The 24,653-nt window shown below is 49.4% G+C and overlaps 1 protein-coding gene across 1 annotated transcript; it reads left to right on the top strand.

Annotated features, from left to right (window-relative positions):
- Window positions 1-15,184: 15,184 nt before the first annotated feature.
- On the top strand, window positions 15,185-21,389 carry VAX1 (ventral anterior homeobox 1). Its single transcript, XM_039465293.2, has 3 exons — window positions 15,185-15,947; window positions 17,092-17,279; window positions 19,148-21,389. Exons 1-3 carry the CDS (start codon window positions 15,707-15,709, stop codon window positions 19,721-19,723), a joined length of 1,005 nt encoding a protein of 334 aa, XP_039321227.1. The 5' UTR covers window positions 15,185-15,706; the 3' UTR covers window positions 19,724-21,389.
- The last annotated feature ends 3,264 nt before the right edge of the window (window positions 21,390-24,653 follow it).

Below are 24,653 nucleotides of genomic sequence, written 5' to 3'. Positions count from 1 at the left end.
AATTCCACACTGTTATGGACTGAATTGTGTTCCTCCAAAATTCATACGTTGAAGTCCTAACCCCCAATATGACTGTATTTAGAGGCAGAGCCTTTAGGGAAGAGATTAAGTTTAAATGAGGTCATAAGGGTGGATCCCTAATCCAATAGGGCTGCTGTCCTTTTCAGAAGAGGGATACCAGATTTTTTTTCTTTCCACATGGGCACAGAGGAAAGGCCATGTGAGGACACAGTGAGAAGACGGCTATCTAGAAGCCAAGAAGAAAGCCCTCACCAGAAACCAACTCTGACGGCATCTTGATCTTGGATTTCTAGCCCCCAGACAATGAGAAAATAAATGTCTGTCATTTAAGCACACAGTCTGTGCTATTTTATTGTGGCAGCCCCAGAAGACTGACGTACACACCATCACTTACCACCTGCCTGGCCTTGGACAAATCACTTACCCTCTGTTTACCTTAGTTTTTTTCACCTGTTAAATGCAGTTAGTCATAGTCCCTGCCTCACAGAGTTGTGGTCAAAGATTAAATTAGTTAATATATGTAAGACCATTAGGATACTATTTTAGCGTTAACTGTTTGTATTAGTGTTAGTAGAGCAGGTTCAGTTACATCTGGTGAATAACGGCAATAATGCAAAATTCTACACTCCTGATAAGAAATCTGGAAGAAAATGTCATTGCAGAAAAAGGTAGCTTGGAGAGGTGCTAAAATTAATGGGCAGATGCAGGGGGACAGAGGAGGAGAAGAAATTCTGGAGGAGGCAGACTTGGAGAAGACAGGCTATGAGATGTGTCAAGAGGCAGCACACAGGGTAGTCTGGCTTGGGCAGAGAGGCTGTAAAGGACAAAATCTTATTTTTACTTGCACGAAAACACCAGTGTTAGAAAGCAAGGGAGAAGCCAGCAGACGTTCTGAGCATGTTTCCTGTCAGTAGTGAGTCCATTCTGTGGACCTGCCTTCCCAGGCTTGTAAACAGGCTGTCAGCTGTCACTCCTCTCTCTCCTTGGTGCCATGTCTATCAGAACACTCTGCTGCTCTTGCTTTTCTCCAACACCACCCTTGAGTGATCATCCTGGTGCGGCAGTGCCTGCCTCTTCATTTCTGAGCCACTGCGCTATACAGTCCCAGTTCTGCTGCTTTTCTGGCTCTCTCCTCCTTTTTGACATGCAGAGATTTCTTCTTTAAAGAAAATTTTAACTGGAATGTTGAACTGCTGTCAAGTGAATCGATCTGCACAACTTTGCTGTTCTTAATCCTCCTTCCCTGCCACCAGACTGAAACAGGGCTGGAGTTTTACTCTCCAGGGCAGTTATTGCCTTCATCTTTCTTCTTTGCTCTTCTCCTGGAGCTAAAAAAAACTCACCTTTTCCTCGAGGGACACATGCCTGCATTCTCTCACTGATCCCCATCTGGTCAGAGTAAACACCAGTCCACTGTGTCTGCCACCAACTGTGAGTGCAGAAACGCAGGCCTTGCAACAGAAGACAGAGGCTGTTCTGATTCTGTTCCTGTTTCTACAACCTTGTCACTCTGGGGTCACTGAGCCTCAGTTTCCATATCTGTAAAATGGGACAGGCAGTGGGGAGATGATTGTAAAAGCTCTTGCTGACTCATAACGCATGGTGTGGATGTGGCTGTTCGTGTTACTTTTACCACCTGCCTGTCATTTGTTCCCTTACATTCCCTGGCTTCATGATGGCTGGATCTCCAAACCAGGGAGGAAGAAGGGAGGGAGGTCATTCTGCTTCAAGGCCCTTCCCCCAACACAGAGCTTTCCTGATGTGACCTGGATTCGAAATACTCTACTGATGGTGCAAACCAGAAGGAACAGCCTTGTTAGATGTTCTTTTTTCAAGAGCAGCAAGCAGTGAGAACCCAAGAGTGTCACTGAGGCTCTTCCACCTTGTTAGCTCCTGGGAGAAAAGAGAGCCTACACTTCCAGTTTCTCATGCTGCCCTACCTGAAAGATATGTTTAGGATGCTTGTTCTTCATGACATAGTCTTAGATTCAGATGCCACAAGGCTCACTAGGTCATGTGAGTGGCCAAGTCAGCCTCATGGGGACCTGGAGCACACAGGCCCCTTCAGGAGGGGTAGTCACCCCTCACCTCCAGCTTGCTATTGACATGAAAAAATGAACCCCGTGCAACCACGTCATTTAGTGTTTAAAGAAAACCTGAGAATTCAATTTTTTAGGTAAAATACCTGTTATGATTTGGCTATGTGTTCCCACCTAATCTTATGTCGCATTGTAATTCCCAGTGTTGAAAAAGAGACCTGGTGGGAAGCAATTAGATCCTGGGGGCAGATTTTGCCCTGGTTGTTCTTGTGATAGTGAGTGAGTTCTCACAAGATCTGGTTGTTTAAAAGTGTGGAGCACCTGCCCCTTCACTCTCTCTCTTGCTGCCACAGTAAGATGTGCTTGAGTGCTTGCCTCCCCTTGGCCTGCTGCCACGCCTGTAAATTTCCTGAGACCTCCCAGACACACTTCCTGTACAGCCTGTGGAACCATGAGCCAATCAAACCTCTTTCTCTCTTTCCTTCCTTTCTTTCTTCCTTTCTTGGTTTCTTTCTTTCTCTTTCTCTTTCTTTCTCTTTCTTATTTCTCTCTCTCTCTCTCTTGCTCTCTTGCTCTCTCTTTCTTACTTTACTTCCTTCCTTCCTTCCTTCCTTCCTTCCTTCCTTCCTTCCTTCCTTCCTTCCTTCCTTCCTTCCTTCTGTTTTGAGACAGATTCTCCTTCTGCCACCCAGGCTGGAGTGCAGTGGCACAATCTCAGCTCACTGAAACCTCTGCCTCCCAGGCTTAAATGATTCTCCTGCCTCAGCCTCCTGAGAAGCTGGATTACAAGTGCCCACCACCATGCCTGGCCAATTTTTGTATTTTCAGTAGAGATGGGGGGTTCACCATGTTGGCCAGGCTTGTCTTGAACTCCTAACCTCAAGTGATCTGCCTACATTGGCACTTCAAAGCGTTGGGATTACAGGTGTGAGCCACCATGCCTGGCCATAATGCTAATTTTAAAAGTGTTTTTAAACACTTTAAATACAGTCTCTTTTCTTTATAAATTATCCAGTCTTGGGCTGGGCGTGGTGGCTCACCCCTGTATTCCAGCACTTTGGGAGGCTGAGGTGAGTAGATTACAAGGTCAGGAGTTCAAGACCAGCCTGGCCAAGATTGTGAAACCCTTTCTCTACTAAAAATACAAAAATTAGTTGGGTGTGGTGGCAGGCACCTGTAATCTCAGCTACTCAGGCTGTAGATGGGAGGCTGAGACAGAGAATTGCTTGAACCCGGGAGGTGGAGGTTGCAGTGAGCTGAGATCTGGCCACTGCACTCCAGCCTGGATGACAGTGAGACTCCACCTCCCCCCCCCAAAAAAAATTACCTAGTCTCAGGTAGTTCTTAAAGCAATGTGAGAATGAATACAATATCCTTATTCTTAAAATAGTGGAAATCAACTCATACGTTTTCAATTCAATGACCAAATAGAACCCAAAACCACACACTGGATTTGGCTCAGGCTTTCAGCCTCTGCTTTAAACTAATCCATGTCGTCATCTTGGAAGATGCTCTGAGTTACTATTCTATGATGTGACATATTTGTGTTTCAGGAAAAACCAGGAAGGGCCTTGGTGCTTCAGAATGACAGTAATGGTAGATATTGTGGACGGCTGAGGAGAATATGTTTTTGGTGACAGCACATGGAAAGTCACCTACTCCACCTTTGGGCCAGCTTGTTGTATAATTTACCCAGCTGCAGTCATATAATTTAGAGAGCCTGGTGACTCTACCATCAAGCATGTAGTCTCTGCCTGAGCACCCAACTCCCTTAGGCTCACCATGTGTGATCACAGCATCTGAGAATATGAGAGCTGGGAGGATCCTTGGGATCACACTGACCTGCCTCCTGCTTCAGCAAGAAAGTGAAGGCCACATGGGGTAGGGTCTTGCCTGAGGTCACTTAGCTTTTTTTTTTTTTTTTTTTTTTTTTTTTTTTTTTTTTTTTTCTGAGATGGAGTCTCACTCTGTCATCAGGCTGGAGTGCAGTGGTACAATCTCGGCTCATTGTAACCTCTGCCTTCCAGGTTCAAGCAATTCTCCTGCCTCAGCCTCCCAAGTAGCTGCGACTACAGGGGCATGCCACCCCACCCAACTAATTTTTTGTATTTTAGTAGAGATGGGGTTTCACCATGTTGGCCAGGATGGTCTTGATCTCCTGACCTTGTGATCTGCCTGCCTCAGCCTCCCAAAGTGCTGGGATTACAGGTGTGAGCCACCGCGCCTGGCCTACTCAGCTTTTTAGTGACCCACCTGGAGCAATAGTACAGCCTCTTAAACTTCTAATTGTATTTTCTTTCCCTTTTCCTATAGCTTCCATTTACAGCTATAAAGTAATTATCTTTGCTTCAACTCCAAACACATTTTTCTCAGAAAGCGTAGTCCTCTGAGTCACTGGGATTCCAAGCCATGAAGGGCAGGTTGAATGAGTGGCCACTACTGTGGTCTTTTTATGGCTGAGGTCAAAAACAGGACTAGCAGAATGCCAAATCCCAGGCATTCTTATACAGCAAACCAAAACTCCCCATCCACGTGCACTTTCAGCTGATTGCCTTCTGTTTCCTTTACTAGAGAATTACAAAGTCTATCTTTCTCTTCTAAAAAAAAAAAAAGTGGCAAAATGTAAAAGCAAGCAAAATAATTTGTCCAGATTAAGAACACAGCGGGAAGGCCTGACGCGGTGGCTCATGCCTGGAATCCCAGCACTTTGGCAGGCCAAGGCAGGCAGATCACTTGAGGCCAGGAGTTTGAGACAAGACTGACCAACATGGGGAAACCCTGTCTCTATTAAAAATACAAAAATTAGCTAGGCATGGTGGTGCACGCCTGTAACCCCAGCTTCTTGGCAGGCTGAGATGCGAGAATTGCTTGAACCTGGGAGGCGGAGGTTGCAATAAGCTAAAGTCATGACACTGCACTCCAGCCTGGGTGACAGAGTGAGACTCTATCACACACACACACACACACACACACACACACACACACACACACAAGAGTGCAGTGGAAGAAGGCACTGTGCAGTCTCAAAACTGTGACTTTTTTTTTTTTTTTGAGACTGAGTCTTGCTCTGTTGCCCAGGCACACAATCTCTGTTGCCACGATCTCGGCTCACTACAACCTCCACCTCCCAGGTTCAAGCGGTCTCCTGCCTCAGCCTCCTGAGTAGCTGGGACTACAGGCGCATGCCACCAGGCCCAGTTTTTTTTTTTTTTTTTTTTTTTTTAGTAAAATGGGGTTTCACCGTGTTAGCCAGGATGGTCTCGATCTCTTGATCTCCTGATCTGTCTGCCTTGGCCTCCCAAAGTGCTGGGATTACAGGCATGAGTCACTGCGCTGGGCTAAAACAGTGACTATTTAAAAACATTTCTGTAGTGGCAGCAGCAACCAAATATCTGAATGGAAGCAGACTGTCCTTCTCTGCACCAAGTAGATCAGACACCTTCCCAGTGCCCTGAACCCACCAGAGTTCTGAGCCCTCAGTTGGGAAGGTGTCTAATCCCTGCACCTCTTTAGAATGCCCCTTCTGTAAAATGGTGGCTAGAGTTTGATTGGCCCTCAAGGCAGATGTCCTCCTCCTTCCTGCTTCCAATCAACCCAGGGCTTGGACAAGTCCTGCCCAGAAAACAAAAAACAAAAAAACAAAAAAGATCTTATGACAGGTGACCACAGGCAGCCACAGACTGCTTGCAGAGACAGAGCCTCCTTGGTATTTGCGACTCAGTCTTCAGTGGTTGATGTTGGAGCAGTCACATAACATCGCCATTAAGTAGCTTCCGAGGACATCAAATGCCACCACCACACTTGGATATTTAATCCCTCACAAAAGCTGTTTATGGTTCTGTGTACTCTTTTTCAATGAACATTACACCTTAATTTTATTAGCTTTTTCTGAGAATTCAAACAGATTAAAGAGGCTCAATTTTCCCTTCCAGAAGTCATGCTGATTTAATTAGTTAATGTTTGTAAAGCGCTTTTGAAGTGGGAAAGTGCCACAGAAGAACTGAGTAGTAGTATTTAGGAGTTACTCAAAACACTTTATATTAACATCTCCAGTTCCTAAATGCCATCCCTCCTTGCTCATTGTGGGGAGCAGGGGTGTTCCAACCATTGCTTCATTCCTTGGAGAATGTTTCTTTCATCTGGATCACATTGGGTTCCAGAGCCACTTATAGCCATCTGTGACCCTGTGACCACAGGTCTTTGCTTCTATTATAGCTGAGAGGCTTGGCAAACTCTTAGAACAAATGCTTTCTCACAAATAACCAATAGTCTTCCTATTTTCTTCCCTCCTTTTGTGAATATTAGTGAGTGCCCACCACGTACCAGGCACTCCCTCCTTCTGGGTCTTCTTTTCTCGCCTGGGCTAATGGTTTTGCTGAGGGATCTTGGGTGAGTCATTTCATCTCTGCTTTTCACCTCTTTACCTGTGTTTCCAGGGAACCAACACAAAATACCTAGGGATGAAAATATGCTCATGCTCAGTTATATATTCCTTCATCAAACCTTAGACAGCTTTAAGCAGTGAACGAAGGAAAGTCAATGTTGCTTGCATTGTTTTCACATGGGGATCGTTTTGCCCTTCAAAATTACAGTGTTGGGGAATAGAGCTCAGTGGTACAATAATTGACTAAAATTGCAGTGACTTCTCCCTTACTGTAAAGGAATAAGGTGACACATACGTAATTTTCTGAGTTTGTTTTATGTTATCTCTCAAATGAGTTATGTGTTTCTCTGCCTTCTTAAATGAAATGGAACATACTGTTTGGGGGTTGCTTCCTGGATATCCACTGTCACACTGCATTCTACTGCATTCATGCCCTCAGGAGCACTTGAATTTGGAGTTACTTGTGTCCAAGCAAAGCGACCCCAGAATCTGATGCGTTTTTGAGTTAGTTGGTTTGTTTTTTATCCCTCTCTAAAACTTACTGTTGGTGGATAGTCCCACTGTCTTCAGTGTTCCTGCTGCAAACACTACTCTCCCTTCCCATTTGCTGCCTCTAATCTACTGCAGGCTGGGAAATGGGAGAATTAGACTGGTTAGAATTGGGTCAAAAATAAGCATGAATAGGCCAGGTGCAGTGGCTCACGCCTGTAATCCCAGCACTTTAGGAGGCCAAGGCAGGTGGACCTGAGGTCAGGAGTTCGAGATCAGCCTGACCAACATGGTGAAGCCCTGTCTCCTCTAAAAATACAAAAAACAAAACAAAACAAAACAAAAACCTTTAGATGAGCATGGTGGCATGTACCTGCAATCCCAGCCACTTGGGAGGCTGAGGCAGGAAAATCTCTCAAACCCAGCAGGCGGAGTTTGCAGTGAGACGAGATTGTGCCACTGCACTCCAGCTTGGGCAACAAGAGCAAAAACTCTGTCTCAAAAATAAAATAAAAACAAATATGAATAGGCTTTGAATGAGGGACTCAGAAGGTCCCCTATGAGCAAAGCACTCAAGTTGAAATATACAGACTCTGTGATACGCCGATTTTGACTGCTCAGTGGCATTGTCTTCCTTTTCCAGTTGGAGCTCTCTTCTGGATGGGGTGAGATTTATAAAATAATGACTTCTGGGCAAGCATTCCTGTACATTGAAATAAAAACACTTCATGGTTTTGATACAGGGAGTTCTTAGAGACTTGCATGGAGTAGGTGTCACTACCTGCTTGTTGAATAAATGGCTCCAGCAGCTTTTCAGGCAGTAAGGAATTTTAGAAAATGATGGGTTTAGAGACGCTTTGAAACACAAATGTACTCCTGTTAGAAAGATACACATTTATAAGTCAGGTTTCCTAGAAAACCTCAAAGTTCTTTGTGACCCAGAAGATGTTGTAATAAAATCAATCTACCTTTTTTTTCTCCTCCCAGAATGATTCATCTGGAGCATTTCAAAGAGCCAACCAACCACCTGTTGTCAATTTCCATTCACCACCCTAAGTGTTAATGTATCTCTGATTGCCTAAAGGTGAGAACAGGTGTTTATTTGTATCGTTGTTTTTGAAAATCAGAAAACAAATTTAGAGCTCTGTACCCACATTCCAGTGAGACACCTTTCAATTTCAAGAAGTGAGATCTTGGCAGAGATCACTTTTGCTTCATTTCTAACTCTAACATTTTTATTCTTTATAGTCTTAAGACTGACATATCTTGCTATTTATTAGTCCAGCCTAGATTAGGTAATGTCTGGAATAAGGAAGGAACAAAAATTTAATTTGTGAATTATTCTTCAGAATTTGGTTATTCTGTAGGAGGCACTATGTAGTTCACTAGTTATGATTATGGATTTTGGTGTCAGATGGTACTGGGTTTGAATACAGGTTGTGCTGCCTCCTAGCTCCTAAACCATGGACAAGTTGCTTAGCCTTTCGGAGCCTCAGTTTCTCATCCACAATCTGGGTGTTTCAGTTACCTACTGCTGTTTAACAAACCTACCCAAAGCTTAGTAGCTTAAAGCAACAACCTCAGGTTTCCTCAAGATTCTATTCGGACAGGGCTCAGCATGGGTGGCTCATCCCTGCCTTACATGGTTTTATCATGATCCCTCATAAGGCTGAAGTCAGCTGGAAATGGAACATCTAATATGGTCTCATTAACATGACTGGAAGTTGGTGCTGTCAGCTGGGGTGCTTCAATTTTTTATGTAATCTCTTTTCCTCTAGCAGTCCAGACTGCCTTCCTTACAGCACAGCAGCTGGGTTCTATGTGAGAGTAAGAACAAAAACTACCAGGCCTCTTTAAAGCCTAGCCCCAGACTGAACAAGCACAACATCCACTTCATTTTATTGATTACAGCATGTCACAAAGCTCCACCTAATTTAGCAAAAGGGAATAGACTCTACCTCTTGATGGGAAGTATGGCAAAATATTTATGGCTATTTTAAATTCAACACAATAGGTATACATAATTGTTCTTTTCTCAAAGTGCTGTTATGAGAAGTAAATGAGATAATGCTAGTCAGTCAGTCCTTAATAAGTACAAGCTGTTCATTACTGTTTTACAGAATTGAATCAGTATGAAGCCAATCAAGCTTTGCCATGTAGTACCCGGACCAATCAGTTCCCCTGGCTGACTCTTAGATCCTTCTTGGTATTTCTGGTTCTATTTAACACAGTCAACTCTGGTTCTGTGGCTCCATAAGAGATGCTCAAAGACACTAATGGCCAATATTTATTGACAGTGTCAATAAATATTTACTATGTGTCAAGCACTGTTTTAAGCACTTTTCTTACATACAATCCTACAGTATCAGAGCTTACCTTATTTTGCAGATAGACTAATGAGGCACAGAGAAAGAAACTGACTGGCTAAAGCTACACGCTTAGCAGGTAAGGGACCTGGGGTATGGATATTTAAATCAGTCAGGCCTCTTGACTAACTCCAAAACCCATGTTTGTCTGATTTGTTGAATGAGTGAGCCTATAGAATTAGTGGATTCCTTTTAACTCTAAAATTGTATGATGTTTCCAAGTACAAAATGTATACTTAATCGATGAAACAGTTTCTTGGTACAAAATGCTAAGTTGAGAAATGGAAGCCTATGGGATTGTTTGCTTGAAATGTAGACAGAATAATTTAAAATTTAGTTGTCTACAAATTGGCTAATACTCTAGCTATAATTGGTTAAAAAAAATCTGGATGTATTGGTTCGTTTTTTTGTTTTTTTTTTTGTTTTTTTTTTTTTTTGAGACGGAGTTTCACTCTGTCACCAGGCTGGAGTGCAGTCACATGATCTCGGCTCACTGCAAACTCCAGCTCCCAGGTTCAGGAGATTCCCGTGCCTCAGCCTCCCAGGTAGCTGGGACTACAGACACATGCCACCATGCCCATCTAATTTTTGTATTTTTGGTACAGATGGGGTTTCACCATGTTGTCCAGGATGGTCTCCATCTCTCGACATTGTGATCCGCCCACCTCAGTCTCCCAAAGGGCTGGGATTACAGGCATGAGCCACTGCACCGGGTCCATTGGTTCTTATTTCCAGTGCTTCCCCAGTGCCCCAACTATTTTCTGTGAAATGGGAATAATGACAATTCAATGAGGTTGAATTCATCACCACTGGCAACTTTCATTGGAGTTGAAAGTTGCTGTATAAATGCTAAGTATTCTTGCTTTGAATTATTGTTATCAGGTACCCTGATTCATTGTTACAGAAACTTAATTTTGGTTGTATCATCTCTTCTGATACAGTCCTTCTTAAAACAGTGTCTCAGACACTAAGTGATGCTGTCCCCAAACCGCTCATAATCTAGGACGATCTCAGATTTTTCTGCCAGCATGTCCTCCCCTCCTACTTCTTTCTGAAATAGAAAGTGAAGATGGAAAAGGAAAGCGCTCTCTGCCACCTCGGATCCTGCTTTTTGTTGCAGTGACTGGAAGCAAGTAGGTGGGGGCAGGGAATATAAAAAGCATCCACAAGACTCAGATTGTGATTTAGCTCATTTTGAGGGCATCATTTCACCCAACCCTAGACAGTGCATCTTGTTCAGGTCTCAAGAAGCCTGGGTGGAGGTGGAAATGTTGCTTTGAGTGAGGAGACCAGGATTGTAGCACAGAGGCCCCCACCAACTAGTTGTCTAATCCTTAACAAGTTGCTTTGTCTTTCTGGGCTCATTTTTCTCATCTGTCAAGTCAAATGAAGGTTATGGAATAGATGATCTCTAAAAATCCTTCCAGTGCTACAGTTCTATTCTGGGTCTGTCTGCACCTGCAGACAGTGATGTGGGGGCAGGAAGGGCACCAGGGAGGGCGGCAAATTTAGTCAAGAGAATAAAACACTTTCACCTGGAGCAGCCTTGTGTCCTTGTGTGTGTTGTGCAGCACAGGCTTGTCTCATATTATCCAAATAATTGACTGAGTTCTCTTCTTTCTTTGCCAGTGAGCACACAGCTTTAGTTTTTTCTGGGACTAGCAGCTGCTTTTCTGAAATTTCCATCCCAGGGCTTCCGTCCTCCACTGTGTCCTCTCAGAAACCTGTCATGGTTTTTCTGGATGGATGCCCACAGAATTTTAATCCACACACACACACACACACACACACACACACACACACAGAGAGAGAGAGAGAGAGAGAGAGAGAGAGAGAGAGAGAGAGAGAAGAAACAAATAATGGAAGGAAGGAAGTAGAAAAAAAATATCATTTATAACAATAAGCAAAACCAGGTCACGAGCTGACTTTCTTTTTTAATTTGGCTACTTCATTTGTGCTGCCAACCTGAAGCCATGACTAAAGCCAGTGAGTTCTCTTAATTATTGGGTTTGTCTATGATGATGCAGAGATGAGGCCTATATGCTTTAGGGGCTAACTGGGTCCTGCCACCTCCAGACTCTTGGTAAATGTCTGAATAATTAAATTAGTTGTTTCCCCACAATATCCCATTTTCTTTTCTTTCCTTTCTTTCTCTTTCTTTCTGTCTTTTTCTTGAGATGGAGTCTCACTCTGTCCCTCAGGCTGGGTACAATGGTGCTATCTCAGCTCACTGTAACCTCTGCTTTCAGGGTTCAAGTGATTCTCCTGCTTCAGGCTCCTAAGTAGCTGGGATTACAGGTGCGCACCACCATGCTTGGTTAATTTTTATATTTTTAGTAGAGACAGGATTTCACCATGTTGGCCAGGATGGTCTCCATCTCTTGACCTCATGATACGTCCATGTCAGCCTCCCAAAGTGCTGGGATTACAGTCATGAGCCACCAACCCATGCCCAGCCAAAATATTCCATTTTCTACCTTTCCTCAATAAGCATTTGCATTTCCAGTAAGGAGAGAGGGTTGGAAGTCCCTGCCCTTAGAAAGCATAGTGGAGTCACCCAAGTTTAAAAGGTGAAGTTGTCTAACTTAATTTGTGAAAGACCCTTTGGCGAGCTAGCTAGAAATGCAAATTCCTGGACACCGCTCTCATCCAATCATTCAGTAAGTTTCAAACCCAGGAAATGAATTTTTACTCACCTCCAATCAGTTAGTAGAAGAGTGATGAACTCCTAAGAAATGCTCATGGCCAGAAATAAATACATTATCACAATAAGGATTTCATGATTCCATTTCTACTTCATGTTGTTTAGATAAAATTCATGAAAACTGATGCCCAATAATTAGGATTCCTGGCATTAACCTGAGGGTCATTGCTCTGTGTCTTTTTGATACACACTGTGATCACCTGAAGATTTGGAAAATTCAAAGCAAGTATGAGTTTGGAACTAAAAATGGGGCAGTGTCTTGTGGGGTAGCAAAGTAGAGCATGAATAGCTTTAAAGTCAAGCAGAAGTGAATTCAAATTCTGCACATACCAGTGTGTGTCACAGGCAAGTTATTGAGCCTCTCTCTGAGTCTCCATTCTTTCACCTATGAAACTGGAATATTACCACTTCTCTGAAGGAGGAGTTAAAATTAAATGAGTTTATGCATCCGATAAGTGAATGCTTCATAAATACTTCTCCTGGACGTGGCGGCTCACGTCTGTGCTCCCAGCTACTCAGGAGGCTGAGGTGGGAGGATCGCTTGAGCCCAGGAATTCGAGACTACAGTGAGCTATAATGGTGCCACTGCATTCCAGCCTGGGCGACAGAGCGAGAGCCTGTCTCAAAAATAAGTAGGGTTAATAAATTTAAAAAACAAATAAATAGTTCCCACTTACAACAAAATATGCCACAAGAAGGGAGAGGGCAGGGATTTCCGAGGGCCAACTTAAAATTTGCATTTGGGATTTGGCTACAGTTCGGGCGTTCCCTGTGGTGCCCAGTGAAAGCGGCTGCGGACCTCCCAGCGCCGCCATTGCCCACAGGGCGTGTCATTTCTAAGGGCAGCAGTTTGCTCCCTGGCTGCCCCGCCCCGCCCTCCAGCTCCCCCGTGTACCTAAAAGAAAATGTAATGGTTGGGCCATTTTTATTTTTAAAAAGACTTCCTTCCAGGCCTTTGACCTGGCGCCGCAGGTGTCCCCGTTGGTTTCCCAGGCCGCCGCGGCCTTCACCGACAGGAGGTGGCCGTGGAGAGCGGTGCGGCCCGGAATCCAAAGCCATCCGGAGGTGGTCCCTTTTGGGCTGAGGCTGCGGTTTGGGACTTCCGCCGCCCGTAGGGCTCCTAAAGGGCGGAGGAGTGCCTCGAATCTCCCTGCGCACCCGACCCGGCGCTGTCCAAGAGTCTGACCCCCCAACCCCGCCGGGGTGGGTGGCAAGGAAGGGCCAGTGTGACGGGGGTTTCGGTCGCACCCCCACCCTGCCCAAGGAGGCCCCAGGGCCGAGCTCTGCAGGGAAACAAAGGCCCCATCCGCTGCCGGGACCCCATCCGGAGTACCCGAATTCCAGAGAGCCGCACCCGTGACGCGGTAGTGGGAGTCAGGGCTCGAAGGCAGCACCCCCGACGGCTTGGCCGCGTGGAAGCGAAGCCCTCGGTACTTCGAGGCGCCAGTCTGGGCTTTTGAGCGTTACGGGAGGTAACCGGAGAGTTCGCCGAATTTTAACGCAATCCCACTCTACATCTTCAGAGCAGAGTGTCCGTAAAGACCCTTACCCCTCTTAGCCCATTCTGCTCTCACCCGCCCCACGAACCCGCCGGAGCGGAGCGGGCAATCAAAGGCACTTTCCCCTGACGCCCAGTCGGCGTCGGGCTTCGAGGGCAGCGTGCGCATCGAAGCCGGGCTGAGGGGTTATCCGCCCGCTGGGCACCCCGAAAACCCGCCTCCCTGCGAAGAGTAGCTCGGGACAGTTCCCGGCTCCGCCCAATCAACTAAAGTAGAAGCCCGAGATCTGCTGGCAGGGCCGGAGATGCCCTCCGGAGCCGGACCAAACCTGGGCTGCAGGGGTGGCTTGGGGGAGAGTGCGAAAGAGCCTACTCAGGGGGCCCCCTCCCAGCTCGGGACGGTGGAGGGGTCCTGCGGTGTGGCGTCGGAGGCCGGGGAGGTGGCGGCGGGGCTGGCGGTGCTCCAGTCGCTGCGAGCAAGAGCCCCTCGGGGCCCGCCACACACACTCACCCCTCCCCCTCCCGGCCTGCCTCCCACTCGCTCGCCGAGACCCCCGCCCCCAACCCCCCCTCTTCCCCCCAACTCCTCTCCTTCCCCCCCCCCGCCTCCGCCCCATTCTTGGAATTGTGTGGAAAAATTCTCAGCCAAACCTCCCACCTCTCCTCTCCCCCCACCCACCCCCTTTAAAAAACCCCTTTCCTCCCCGGCCCCTGCACTCTTTGTGAATGAGGGCAGGGAACACGGCCCTTCCCCCGCCCAGGAGCCACGCCAGACCGCCGCACTCAGAGGACTGTTTGTTAATAGTCCAATTAGATAATTGCCATCTTTCACTCCTTTTGCTCCGCATTTCCCATAAAGGAATGAATGGGGAGAGCGGCATGGAGAGGGCTTCTGCCCCGGCAAGGTGACGAGAAGGGCTGGAGCATGCTCCTTGCACAAGGCCATGCGCTTGAATTGAATCATTGTAGCCTAATCAATGCTCTTATTGGATTACTGGCTGTTGCTTTTCTCAAAGATATTGTAGCAGAGACAATGAAATAGCTAGGGGAAAACTTTTTTTTTTTTTTTGAAGCAGATCTCACAGTTGAGATTTCTCGGCCGTCTCTCCCTCTCCCTCTCTCTCTCCTGCTGGACTCTCTTGAGTACAAAGCTGCCCTTTGAATGGGCTGCCTCAGGGCTGCTGGAGGTGCAGGCATGAAAAAATCCAACTGGAACTAAATGAAGAGAGGTGGCAGTTTAAGATGGCTGTCTGCGTGGAGGTGTGTTAAGGAGGAGTTGTTTGGGGGAAAAGCTTGGCTTTTTTAGAGTGCAGGGGAGATACTTTTTGGGAAAACTTTATCTCCCCCCCCTTTCTTCCCCACCCCCAGGCAACTGCTTTCCTCTGCTGCGGGTGTGTAAGGGTGTTTTTTTTTTTTTTCCTCTCCCCCTCCCACCCCTCATTCAGCTCTATCTGGCGAGTGTGGAGAAAACCCCTCTAGCCAGTATGTGAGCAGGAGGGTCAAAGGCAAAAGGAAAGTTAATAATGCCTGCTAATGGTACTAACAATTCAGGATGAATCTTGTCAAAAGTTTTTCTGGAAGTGTGGGTCTTTGATTGTGTGTTTCCTCAAAGCAAGACCAATCATTTCCGTTTATTCACTGGCTAAACCCCTACTTGATTGGGGACAAGGACAGAAACCATCCATTACGATCTGATATATTATCCAAACAATTTAGTGTATTCATGAGGTAACCGAAACGTGGGGGCTGCGAAATTACCCGTAATCAATTGCAACAGCGAGTGTGCGTCCCCCCGGGTGCAGGACAACTACAACTCGCCGTCTCAGAAACAGGCGGGAGCCGCAGCATTTCGGAGTTGCGCTGTTCGCTACCTGATCGCCAGGCTGGGGACACTGGACGTGCTCAGAGGACGCGGGTGCTGACAAGGCCTCCTCGCCGCAGCTCCATCGGGATCCTGGACCAGACTGGCCGCCTCTCGGCGAGCGAGCCACTCTCCAGTCGCCGCTGACCCGCGCGCCGCCGCCGAAGCCGCCCCGCGGGGACATTCATTCTTGCCGCTTGCCGGTCGCCGGGCTGGGCGTACGGGCCGCGTTGTCGGGGGTTTTGTCCCCTTTTTCCGCTTCTTTTTTTCTCCTTTTTTTTTTTTTTTTTTTTTTTTTTTTTTTTGGCTTTTTTCCCCCCTTTCTGTTGTTGTTGTTCTTGCCTATGTTCGGGAAACCAGACAAAATGGACGTTCGATGCCACTCGGACGCCGAGGCTGCCCGGGTCTCGAAAAACGCGCACAAGGAGAGTCGGGAGAGCAAGAGCGCGGAGGGGAACCTCCCAGCCGCCTTCCTCAAGGAGCCGCAGGGCGCCTTCTCTGCGTCCGGCGCTGCTGAGGATTGTAACAAAAGTAAATCCAATTCCGCAGCCGACCCGGATTACTGCCGCCGGATCCTGGTCCGAGGTAGGAATGGGCAGGGCTGGCGGGCGTGTTCTTTGGGGTCGAGTCCTCGGCCCGAGCTGCGCGCTGCCGCCGACTCAGGCCGATGGGGAGGAGTGCCAGCTGGGACTTGGGAGAAAGTTGTTGGCCCTCCCCGCCCCGGGTCCGGCTGGGGAGAGGCTCCCGGGACTCCCCGGTGCGCTCTCCAGGGGCCTCGGCCCTCCACACCCTGAGGGGCCCTGCGGACCGGGCTCCTGGGGGAGACGAGGGGCTGCGCGGGTGCAGCCGGCATCGGACTGCGGCCTCTGACCCGGGAAAGGAGCTGAAAATTCCCGGAGAAGATGTGCGCGCTCCATGGGCCGGAGGATCTGCCGGGAACCGGCCAGGGGACTCCCGCGCTCTGGAGGGCTGAGCACACCCAAGGGGGAGCGCGAGTCCCGGAGAACAGCCGCCGATCGCGGGCTACGGCCCTGCCAGTTAGCGCACTGGGCCGAGGGCCCGAGCGACGCGATCGGTGCCTGACCGCTGCCACCAGGAGAGGCAGCTGGGCTGGGTTGCGGAGCCGCCGTTGCGGCTTTGGTGCTCGGCTCGGCAGCTCTCGGATGCGCGGCGTGCGTTTAGCTCGGGCGGCTGAGGTTGCGAGGCCCGGCCCCGGCCCAGCGCCGCCCCAGCAAGCAGATCGCCGGGCCCCACCGGCCCCGACTCAGTCCCTCCTCCTTCCGCCACGCGGACTCCGGAGGGAAGGAGACCCGGGGGTGGGGGTGGGGGTGGGGACGGCTGGAGCACGGTCAACGTGCCCTGAGCTGGGGCCAGCAGAACCCGGGCTGGGAGGCGAGTGTACCCTCAGGCTACAGGGGACGGGGACAGCGCAGCCGAGGCCCCCCAGGCCGGAAGGAACCTCAGCCTATTTGGAATTGATTGGATTTTTTTTCTTTCCCGTCTGAAGGGCTCTGCAAAAAGACAAAGTGTGGTCCCTCCTTCCGCCAGCGGTATGGAGTTAGTCCCCTTGCCCTCCACACAGTGTCTTTGCTACCTGGTTGTGGTCGCGCTCCGCTCCCCACTTCCCCAAAACTGCACGCTTCTGGGGACTCTGTCCCCAAAGCCAGCTGGGACCAAGGAGGTGGAGGGAGACGGGAGGGTTCTGGCGGCTGACATCTCCCTTCCCCAGATGCCAAGGGGTCCATCCGAGAGATCATCCTGCCCAAGGGCCTGGACCTGGACCGGCCTAAGAGGACGCGCACGTCCTTCACCGCGGAGCAGCTCTATCGGCTGGAGATGGAGTTCCAGCGCTGCCAGTACGTGGTGGGCCGCGAGAGGACCGAGCTCGCCCGGCAGCTCAACCTCTCCGAGACCCAGGTACCCCGCGGCCAGGCCGCACACAGTTCTGCACCAGCCTACCTCCCCACCACCCCTGCCTAGCCTGCTCTTCACCACATAACCTGCTCTGGACAGAGCTCCCCTTGGGAGGTGGAGGAGATGGGAAGGATGGGTAAGAAAGGCCTAAGGCTTCCTTCCCCTAAATAATACATCCCTTCCCCCCACCCTTCCTGCCATCCCCAAATCTTCCAGGGCCCATGTTTTATCCACTTTGGCATAGGCCTAGGAGGCCCCAGATCCTATCCTTTCGGAATTCTTATTGGTCTCTGGTTTTGAACATTTCTTTCTTGCTTCTGCTCCACAAAGAACTGACTTTTGTCCTTGTTTGAGGTACCCCATTTTGGCTAGATTTCTAGGCCCCACCCCTTGTGGGCCCACCCAGCTGTACACAGCATCCAGACCCATTCTGCAGGAGTGGGATTAGGGCTAACTCCCCCTGCTCCAGCACCATGGGTGACTCCTAGGACTTAGAAAGGTGTACACTCTCCTGGAGACCTGCCTGTGCAGATCAGGCTGCCCAGACCACTAAAGGAAGGCTTTTCCCGTCCTGAGCTGGCCCCAGCCCTGAGCACCTAGGAAATCCTGTCTTCTGTACCAGTGATGTGTGAGGTATCTGATGGGAAGCAGATCTAGGACCGGAAGCCAGTACTGTTGATTATGCTTTAGATCTTTCCCTTTACATTAAATCCATATGCTGCCTCAGGAGCTGGCCATGTGGGCTCTGTGCCCAGGAGAGGGCCCAAGAACTTGCCAAGTGCCATGCCACCAGCTTGGCCTAGCTAAGGCAACCTTCTTTCTGAAGATCAATCCCTTTTCCCATGCCCAACCTTGAAGCAGGTGGAAAGCATTTTGGGTCTGGGATCTGGGCCGAAAGCTGAGTCCTGATAAAACAGATGGGGTGTTCTTTTTGAGTCTTGAGTTGGTGTGGTAGCTTTTCGTATTCCCTCTGCTACTACCCCTCTTAGTTTATAAAATCTAGGCAGGATAGTCTTTCCCTATCGCTGCAAAACTCTTCCAGGCCACTGCTAGGCCTGAAGAGAGGCAGAAGAGCAAAAGGGGAGGTTAGTGGGGAGTATTTAGTCCACCGTAGCCTCCCGACTTCCTCCCATGATTCCAAGTTCATGACCCAGAGCAGTGGAGTGGTAAATTAAGATTATCACTCAGACCCTTCAATGAAGCTATCTGTTGAGAGGAGGTGCAGAGAGCTCAGTCTATATAAAGTCTCCCGCACACATTATTCTCCTGCAGCCACTTTCCCTGCTTGTTGCTAGTTGATGGTTGTCTTTGTAGCCTTCACCAGGGGTAGTGCTTCTAGGACTAAATCCGAGCCCACTGGGCCAAGGACCTGGGTCCAAAAAAGGCTGGGCAACACTCCCTCCCCGCCTCTCTTCCCACTTCCCTCTTCCTTCTGCGCTCTTCCTTCACCGCACCCATCGGGCCTCATACCCTCCACCGGAAATTCCGGCTTTGGGGCCACACTGATTCAGAGATTTGTGAGCCCCAAACCCGGCTGCGGGGTAGCCCGGGAGCCCAGTGAAACTCTTTCCGGTCTTCCTTAGAGTTCCCGCCGTGGGTATTTTATTACTTTGTTCTGTGTTAGCGGCGCCGGCCTGGGCCTGCTTTCCTGACCCGGAAGCGCAGCCCGGTGGAACAGCTGTGTCCCCCTCGTGGCGGCGCCAGCTCCCCCAGCAGCGCCGGTGCCCTGATCCCGCAGGCTGCTAGGTGGGGCTGCGGGTAGGGCTGGGGCGTGGGGAGGGCCCTGGAGCTGCGCGCCCCAGGAGCTCGCTTCGGTTGACGCTGGTCTTCCCTGCCCCTCTCTCCCACTCTCCCCGCGCCCCGTCGCGCAGGTGAAGGTCTGGTTCCAGAACCGCCGCACCAAGCAGAAGAAGGACCAGGGCAAGGACTCGGAGCTGCGCTCGGTGGTGTCGGAGACAGCGGCCACGTGCAGCGTGCTACGGCTGCTGGAGCAGGGCCGTCTGCTGTCGCCGCCCGGCCTGCCCACGCTGCTGCCGCCTTGCGCCACGGGCGCTCTCGGTTCCGCGCTGCGCGGGCCCAGCCTACCCGCCCTGGGCGCGGGCGCCGCCGCCGGCTCGGCAGCCGCAGCCGCAGCCGCCGCCCCGGGCCCAGCGGGCGCCGCGTCCCCGCACCCGCCGGCTGTGGGCGGCGCTCCAGGCCCTGGGCCAGCCGGGCCGGGAGCACTGCACGCAGGCGCCCCGGCCGCGGGCCACAGCATCTTCAGCCTGCCAGTGCCCTCTCTGCTCGGCTCCGTCGCCAGCCGCCTGTCTTCCGCCCCGTTGACAATGGCTGGTTCGCTAGCTGGGAATTTGCAAGAACTCTCCGCCCGATATCTGAGCTCCTCGGCCTTCGAGCCTTACTCCCGGACCAACAATAAAGAAGGGGCCGAGAAAAAAGCGCTGGACTGATTTTAAGTGTTTCCCTGTATTTATATTTATAGTATCTATTGTGGTGATATTTATGGACTCACTCGCGTTAGGTGCCCAGAGCTCCTGCGCTGGGCTCCTGGCTCCCACCAGGCCTCAGACAGCTCTCTTTTCCCACCCGGCTCTGCTACCAATTCCATATCATTTGGGCTATTTTTTTTCTAGCTTTCCTCCGCGATTCCTCCCCAACCCCCAGCTTCCTTCTGAATCCAGGAGAGATCCAAAGAATTGGGGAAAATGCCCGAGTCAGTCAACCTGATGCCCCGACGCCTGCCCAGCCCAGGAAGGAAAAGACTAAGTCCAAAGCACAGGACACTTGCTCTAGATTGGCGGTTGCTGCCGCTGCCGACTATTCCTAGGAATATTTGAAACAGGAAAACTGCGGGCAGATCCTAGGGGCTTGTAGGTTTCTTTAGACCAAAAAAAGAAGACGTTCCTTCCTCTTGCCAGAGAAACCAGGGCTTGTGGGAGCTCCTGAGCCCCGCTTTGCGGACCTCTCGGGCTAGTCGGTACGCTTGCAGTTTCCTGGCGGGACGAATCCTGCCGGTTTTCTTCCCTAAAGAGCAATTCCAATCACAACCCCCGACCCCAGGAAACAGTAACAAACGTCCTGGTAGGCAACGACACTAATAAATTTGATTTAATCAGCAATAAAGGCAATTGCTACGTAAAACCAGATGAAGTGGAACCAGTTTGTAAATACTCGTAATGATGAAGTTTGGAAGGTGTAAGAAAATTCAGGATAGCGAATGCCCCTCAGGGCAATGCAAAATTAGGGTTCTGGGTGTTGTAACTTTAAACAGGAATTTAATGGGGGAAAAGCAAAGGAAAAACCAACGTCGCTAATGAAAGAAAATTCAGAATCATTTCTCCGAGCCTGTTCGGGGCGGTGGCCGACAGCTTCCCACTCCTTCAGGAAAGAGTAAAGCAGGTTCTCGGCGGTAGCCTGGGCGCCGGCGCTTCATCATACGGCCTCCCAGGCTCATAGCTTCGGCCACAATCGCTCGGTTTGGAAAACGAGTCAGCATTCATTGTCTCCTCTCTCAAACTCCCGGATTCACAAAACCCTTCCTGCACACAGGAAACGCTTGGATTTCTGAGCAGTTCTCTGCGGAAGGGGAGGCAGGGACGCCGCTGGGCTGTCGGGCTTCCCCTAGCAGTAGTCTCAGAATCCGGATAGCGTCCCCTGTGATTGATAGGAAAGACACTCCCTTCGCCTCCCCAGTCTTAGGGTTTCAGTGGTCCCAAGTCAGAACCAGGACCGCGACACCCTCTTTCCTTACCCTGCGCAGCAGCGATCGTCCCTACATCCACGGCCACCTACATTTTAACCAAAATCACAGACCCTGACTGCGAGGTGCCGCAGTGAGAATGTATTCGTCCATCTGAAACAAGCGAAAAACATTTTTTTAAAAGTAATTTTATTGTAAATTATTTACGTCGAAAACTCCCCCCACCTCTTTTTCATGCTTTTTTTTTTTTTTTTTAGGCAAATAGTGAAGAAAAAAATGAACGATTCAAACGCGGGTAGGTGTCACTGAATCCAGGCTACTAACTTTGTTCTGAATGTTCCGGATATTTGGATGTTTTGTATTTATGTGGTGAGAGTGAAATATATATATCTATGATGATAAATGAGGTGTATTTTTGTCTTATATTTGAAGGAGAAAAGAAAAGAAAAGAAAGAGCCAGCAAATGATAAGTCTCGGCGTGGGGACTCCGGGCACAGAGAGGGTGGCAGCCCCCATAGTGCGGGGCCCTGCGACTGGTACCTTGAGCGCCTGGGATGAGATTTGGGGGCGGATTTGGGGTTTGCGGAGAGGCAGTGACGCCTGGCCACGACGATTTGTTCCACTTCCTTGAGTGTTTCACTGTTTCTCTGTCTGTCCCTCTGGTTGTCTGCCCCTCAGACCCTCCTCCTCGATTTCCCCACTGCGTAATTCTTGGTTTATTTAGGAGCTGGTTTCTGGACACTCTAAAGTTCCTGCCTCCTAATGGTTCGTTTCTAGAGTCTTCCAACTGCATCTTCATGCCGGCAGCATTTTGGATTTTGTGCAATCATGGGGCCCAGAATAGGCAGGGTTTTCTTTTATTCTGACTTAGAATGAGGCTCTCCATCGTCAGAGAGAAACTTTGAGGGAGCGGGAGACTGAAATAGGTATTAATTCCTGCAAAGAGACCTCTGGCCCCACCTCATCCCGGTGCTTCTGCGGTGGTGACAGATGTAGACGTTCCAAACAAATCTTGGGAAGCGAGGACGGCCGGGGAGGGCACTTCAGGACAGGCTCTCCTAAAGCATGTGCAGCCCTGGGCTCAGTCCGCGCAGCTGGCGCAGCGGCCCTGGCTCCTTCCTGTAGCGCCCGCACACCTGGGTGTTGCAGGGACCCGCAGCTCCCTCGCGGCACCGGCACTTGCCAGGCCTCACAACCCCTACTCCTGTACTGTGCCTGAAGCTGGAGATGGAGGCATCCAAAATAAGGCGGGGCACAGTGTGGGCGGCAGAGACCCTGAGCTGAGTTTGGGGCCCTCTCCTGGAGCTCGGCTTTTTGCTGAGATCACAGCAGCCGCCCACAGACAGCTCACTGCTGTTTCGAAAAGTCGCTGCAGATCCCTCAGCTTCGCTACGCTTGGCTCTTCCCCTCCCTGTCCGCTTCTCTTTCCGTTCTCTTGCTTGAAATTGCTTTTCCTTTTCTGCTCTTTTCTTCGTTCCTGTCCTGTAAATCCCTGCGTTTCCTCTAAGGATTTCTCTCTCAGTGGTGTGGGCTCCTCTCTCCTTCCCACTGTCTCTCCCTCCTCCATTACTTCTTCCTTCCAGGTTGCTCTCTCGCTCGCTCTCTCTCTCTCTCTCTCTCTCCCTCCCTCCCTCTCTCTCCTCTCTCTCTCTGTCTCTCTCTCTCTCTCCCCCCTCTCTCCCTTCCTCTCTCTCCTCTCTCCTCTCTTCTCTCTCTCTCTCTCTCTCTCTTTCTTTCTCTCTCTCTCTCTCTCTCCCTCCCCGGTTTTCTTCTCCTGTTCAAGAGTTCCCAAAGGCCAAGGCAGTGGGTTGCTCTGGCTGCAGATTCAAGGCTGGTGACTGGGGCCCTCCAGGGGTGAGAAAAAAGGAAGAAGGTGGCATAATTTTTTGGAACAAAAGAAAACACAAAATCCTAGCTTGGGATTCCCAACAAACTCAGCCTTCTTTTCCAGGGGCCTCAGCCTGGGAAGTCACCAAGCAGATCCCTCCTTCCAGCTTCCTCCTCTTTCTCCTTTTTGCTTTCTTACCCCTGAAAGAGGGAAGGACGAGTCACCCCATCACTTCTGCTCTCACATCCCTTCCCTCCCTGGCTTTGGGAAGAGCTGCTGAGCTCTTTGCCTGCCACTCAGGGAGTGCAATTGTTCTTAAAGAGCCTCTTCTGCACAGAAAAATAATTGCAATTTTAATTAAAAAGCATTTATAGACAATTCATTTAATTTTAGTGACTATCTTGTTTTCCCTCCTTCCCTAGGGGCCTCCAGTAAGCTGCCTTGGTCCCTGGAGGCCCCCTGTGAGGCCTCTGGCTTCTAAATGGAGACTCACAGGCCTTGGAGAGGGCAGGTAGCCTCTATGCCAATAGCTGAGCCTGCCTGGGGAAAGGTAGAAGGAGGAACAGCTGGAGGAGGGGGGAGCTGAAAGGAATCTCATGCTCAGGTTTGCAAAAAGTAACAGCCAAGTTGTTTCAGAGCAGAAAAGAAAAAGGGAAAAAAACCTCTTAGCAAACGCATGTGAGTTTGGGGGACAGGTTCAAGACAGATGTGGGAAATTACTTGGGGAGCTAAGCAGGACACATGGTCATATCCACACTTGCAGTTGATCTAATCTTGAGCCAGAATGTATTCATAAGTAGCATTTAGCAACCCTTTATAGTTTACAAACAGCATTTTACACACACCATTCTACTATTCCTCATGGTGGCTTTGGGAGGTCCAGCTCCATTTTAAAGACTCATATACAGGACTGGAGCAAATAACTTGCTCGAAGCCACACAGCTGGTCAGAACCCAAGACTGTAAGCTCCCCCTAGGGCCAGAGACCTCTTATTTCAGTTTTTTTTCTCTCTTCCTCCTTTACCCTCTCCTTCCCTCTTCCCATTCTCCATTCCCCCCTTCCCCTCTCCTTTCTTCCTTTCCTTCTTTTTGTGCCCACAGTTTCTGGATCTTGGTACCTGAATTCTTTAGCTTATTTGCATCCACATGTGCTAATGTCCATTTCTATCCCTCTTTCAATTATCACAGCTGCTGAGGATTTACTTGGTGCCCTCACCAAGAAGTTTGAATGTCTCCCTCCTTCCTGTTTGTTTCTTTTCCTGCCACTGTCCCAACTCTTTCCCTCTACTTCTCTCTAGAATGACATCATTAAGCCCCTTACCCTCTTTGGTCTTACACATCCTCAAAAATATTTATCTTAAAATTGAGTTATAATTTCCATGTGCTAAACACCATACAGTAAAGTACACAAAGCTTAACTATACAAGCTGATGCATTTTTACACACACACACCTCTTTTTGAATCGCTCCAATGATACCCTTTTAACTTCTTCCCTTAAGCCGCATAAGCCATATGATGATACACAGTGTCTTTCTCCTGTTTGAAAAGAAATTGTGTCATATTGGTGGGCTGTTCATGCATAGAAAGCCTTTCTAAGAAGTCTTTTTAAGGTTTCACGAACGATTAAGAAATCATGTATCTCTTTTAACCCCCTGAAGTCCTGAGTTTAAGTGGCTTCAATAAATGGCTGATGAAAACTTAAAAACATACTAGGTCAGTGTTTCTTGGGATACAACTGAGGACCAGCTGCTTCAGAATCATCTGGGGACTGGCTAAAATGCCAGGTTCCTAAGCCCCAGTCCTATTTGAAGAATCAGAAACTGGGTTGGGGCTCAGGGACGTGTATTTTTAA

Source organism: Saimiri boliviensis, chromosome 12 (genome assembly GCF_048565385.1).
Source record: "Saimiri boliviensis isolate mSaiBol1 chromosome 12, mSaiBol1.pri, whole genome shotgun sequence".
NCBI classification, from domain to species: Eukaryota; Metazoa; Chordata; class Mammalia; order Primates; family Cebidae; genus Saimiri; species Saimiri boliviensis.
The sequence above is the reverse complement of the archived record's forward strand: the minus strand, read 5'-3'. Positions and strand labels throughout refer to the sequence as shown.

Bases quoted from the DNA above. Each gene is read 5' to 3' on its own strand.
- VAX1 (XM_039465293.2), top strand. From the start codon at position 15,707: ATGTTCGGGAAACCAGACAAAATGGACGTTCGATGCCACTCGGACGCC. The intron at 15,948-17,091 runs GTAGGAATGGGC...TCCCTTCCCCAG, and splicing joins CCGCCGGATCCTGGTCCGAG to ATGCCAAGGGGTCCATCCGA. The intron at 17,280-19,147 runs GTACCCCGCGGC...CCCGTCGCGCAG, and splicing joins TCAACCTCTCCGAGACCCAG to GTGAAGGTCTGGTTCCAGAA.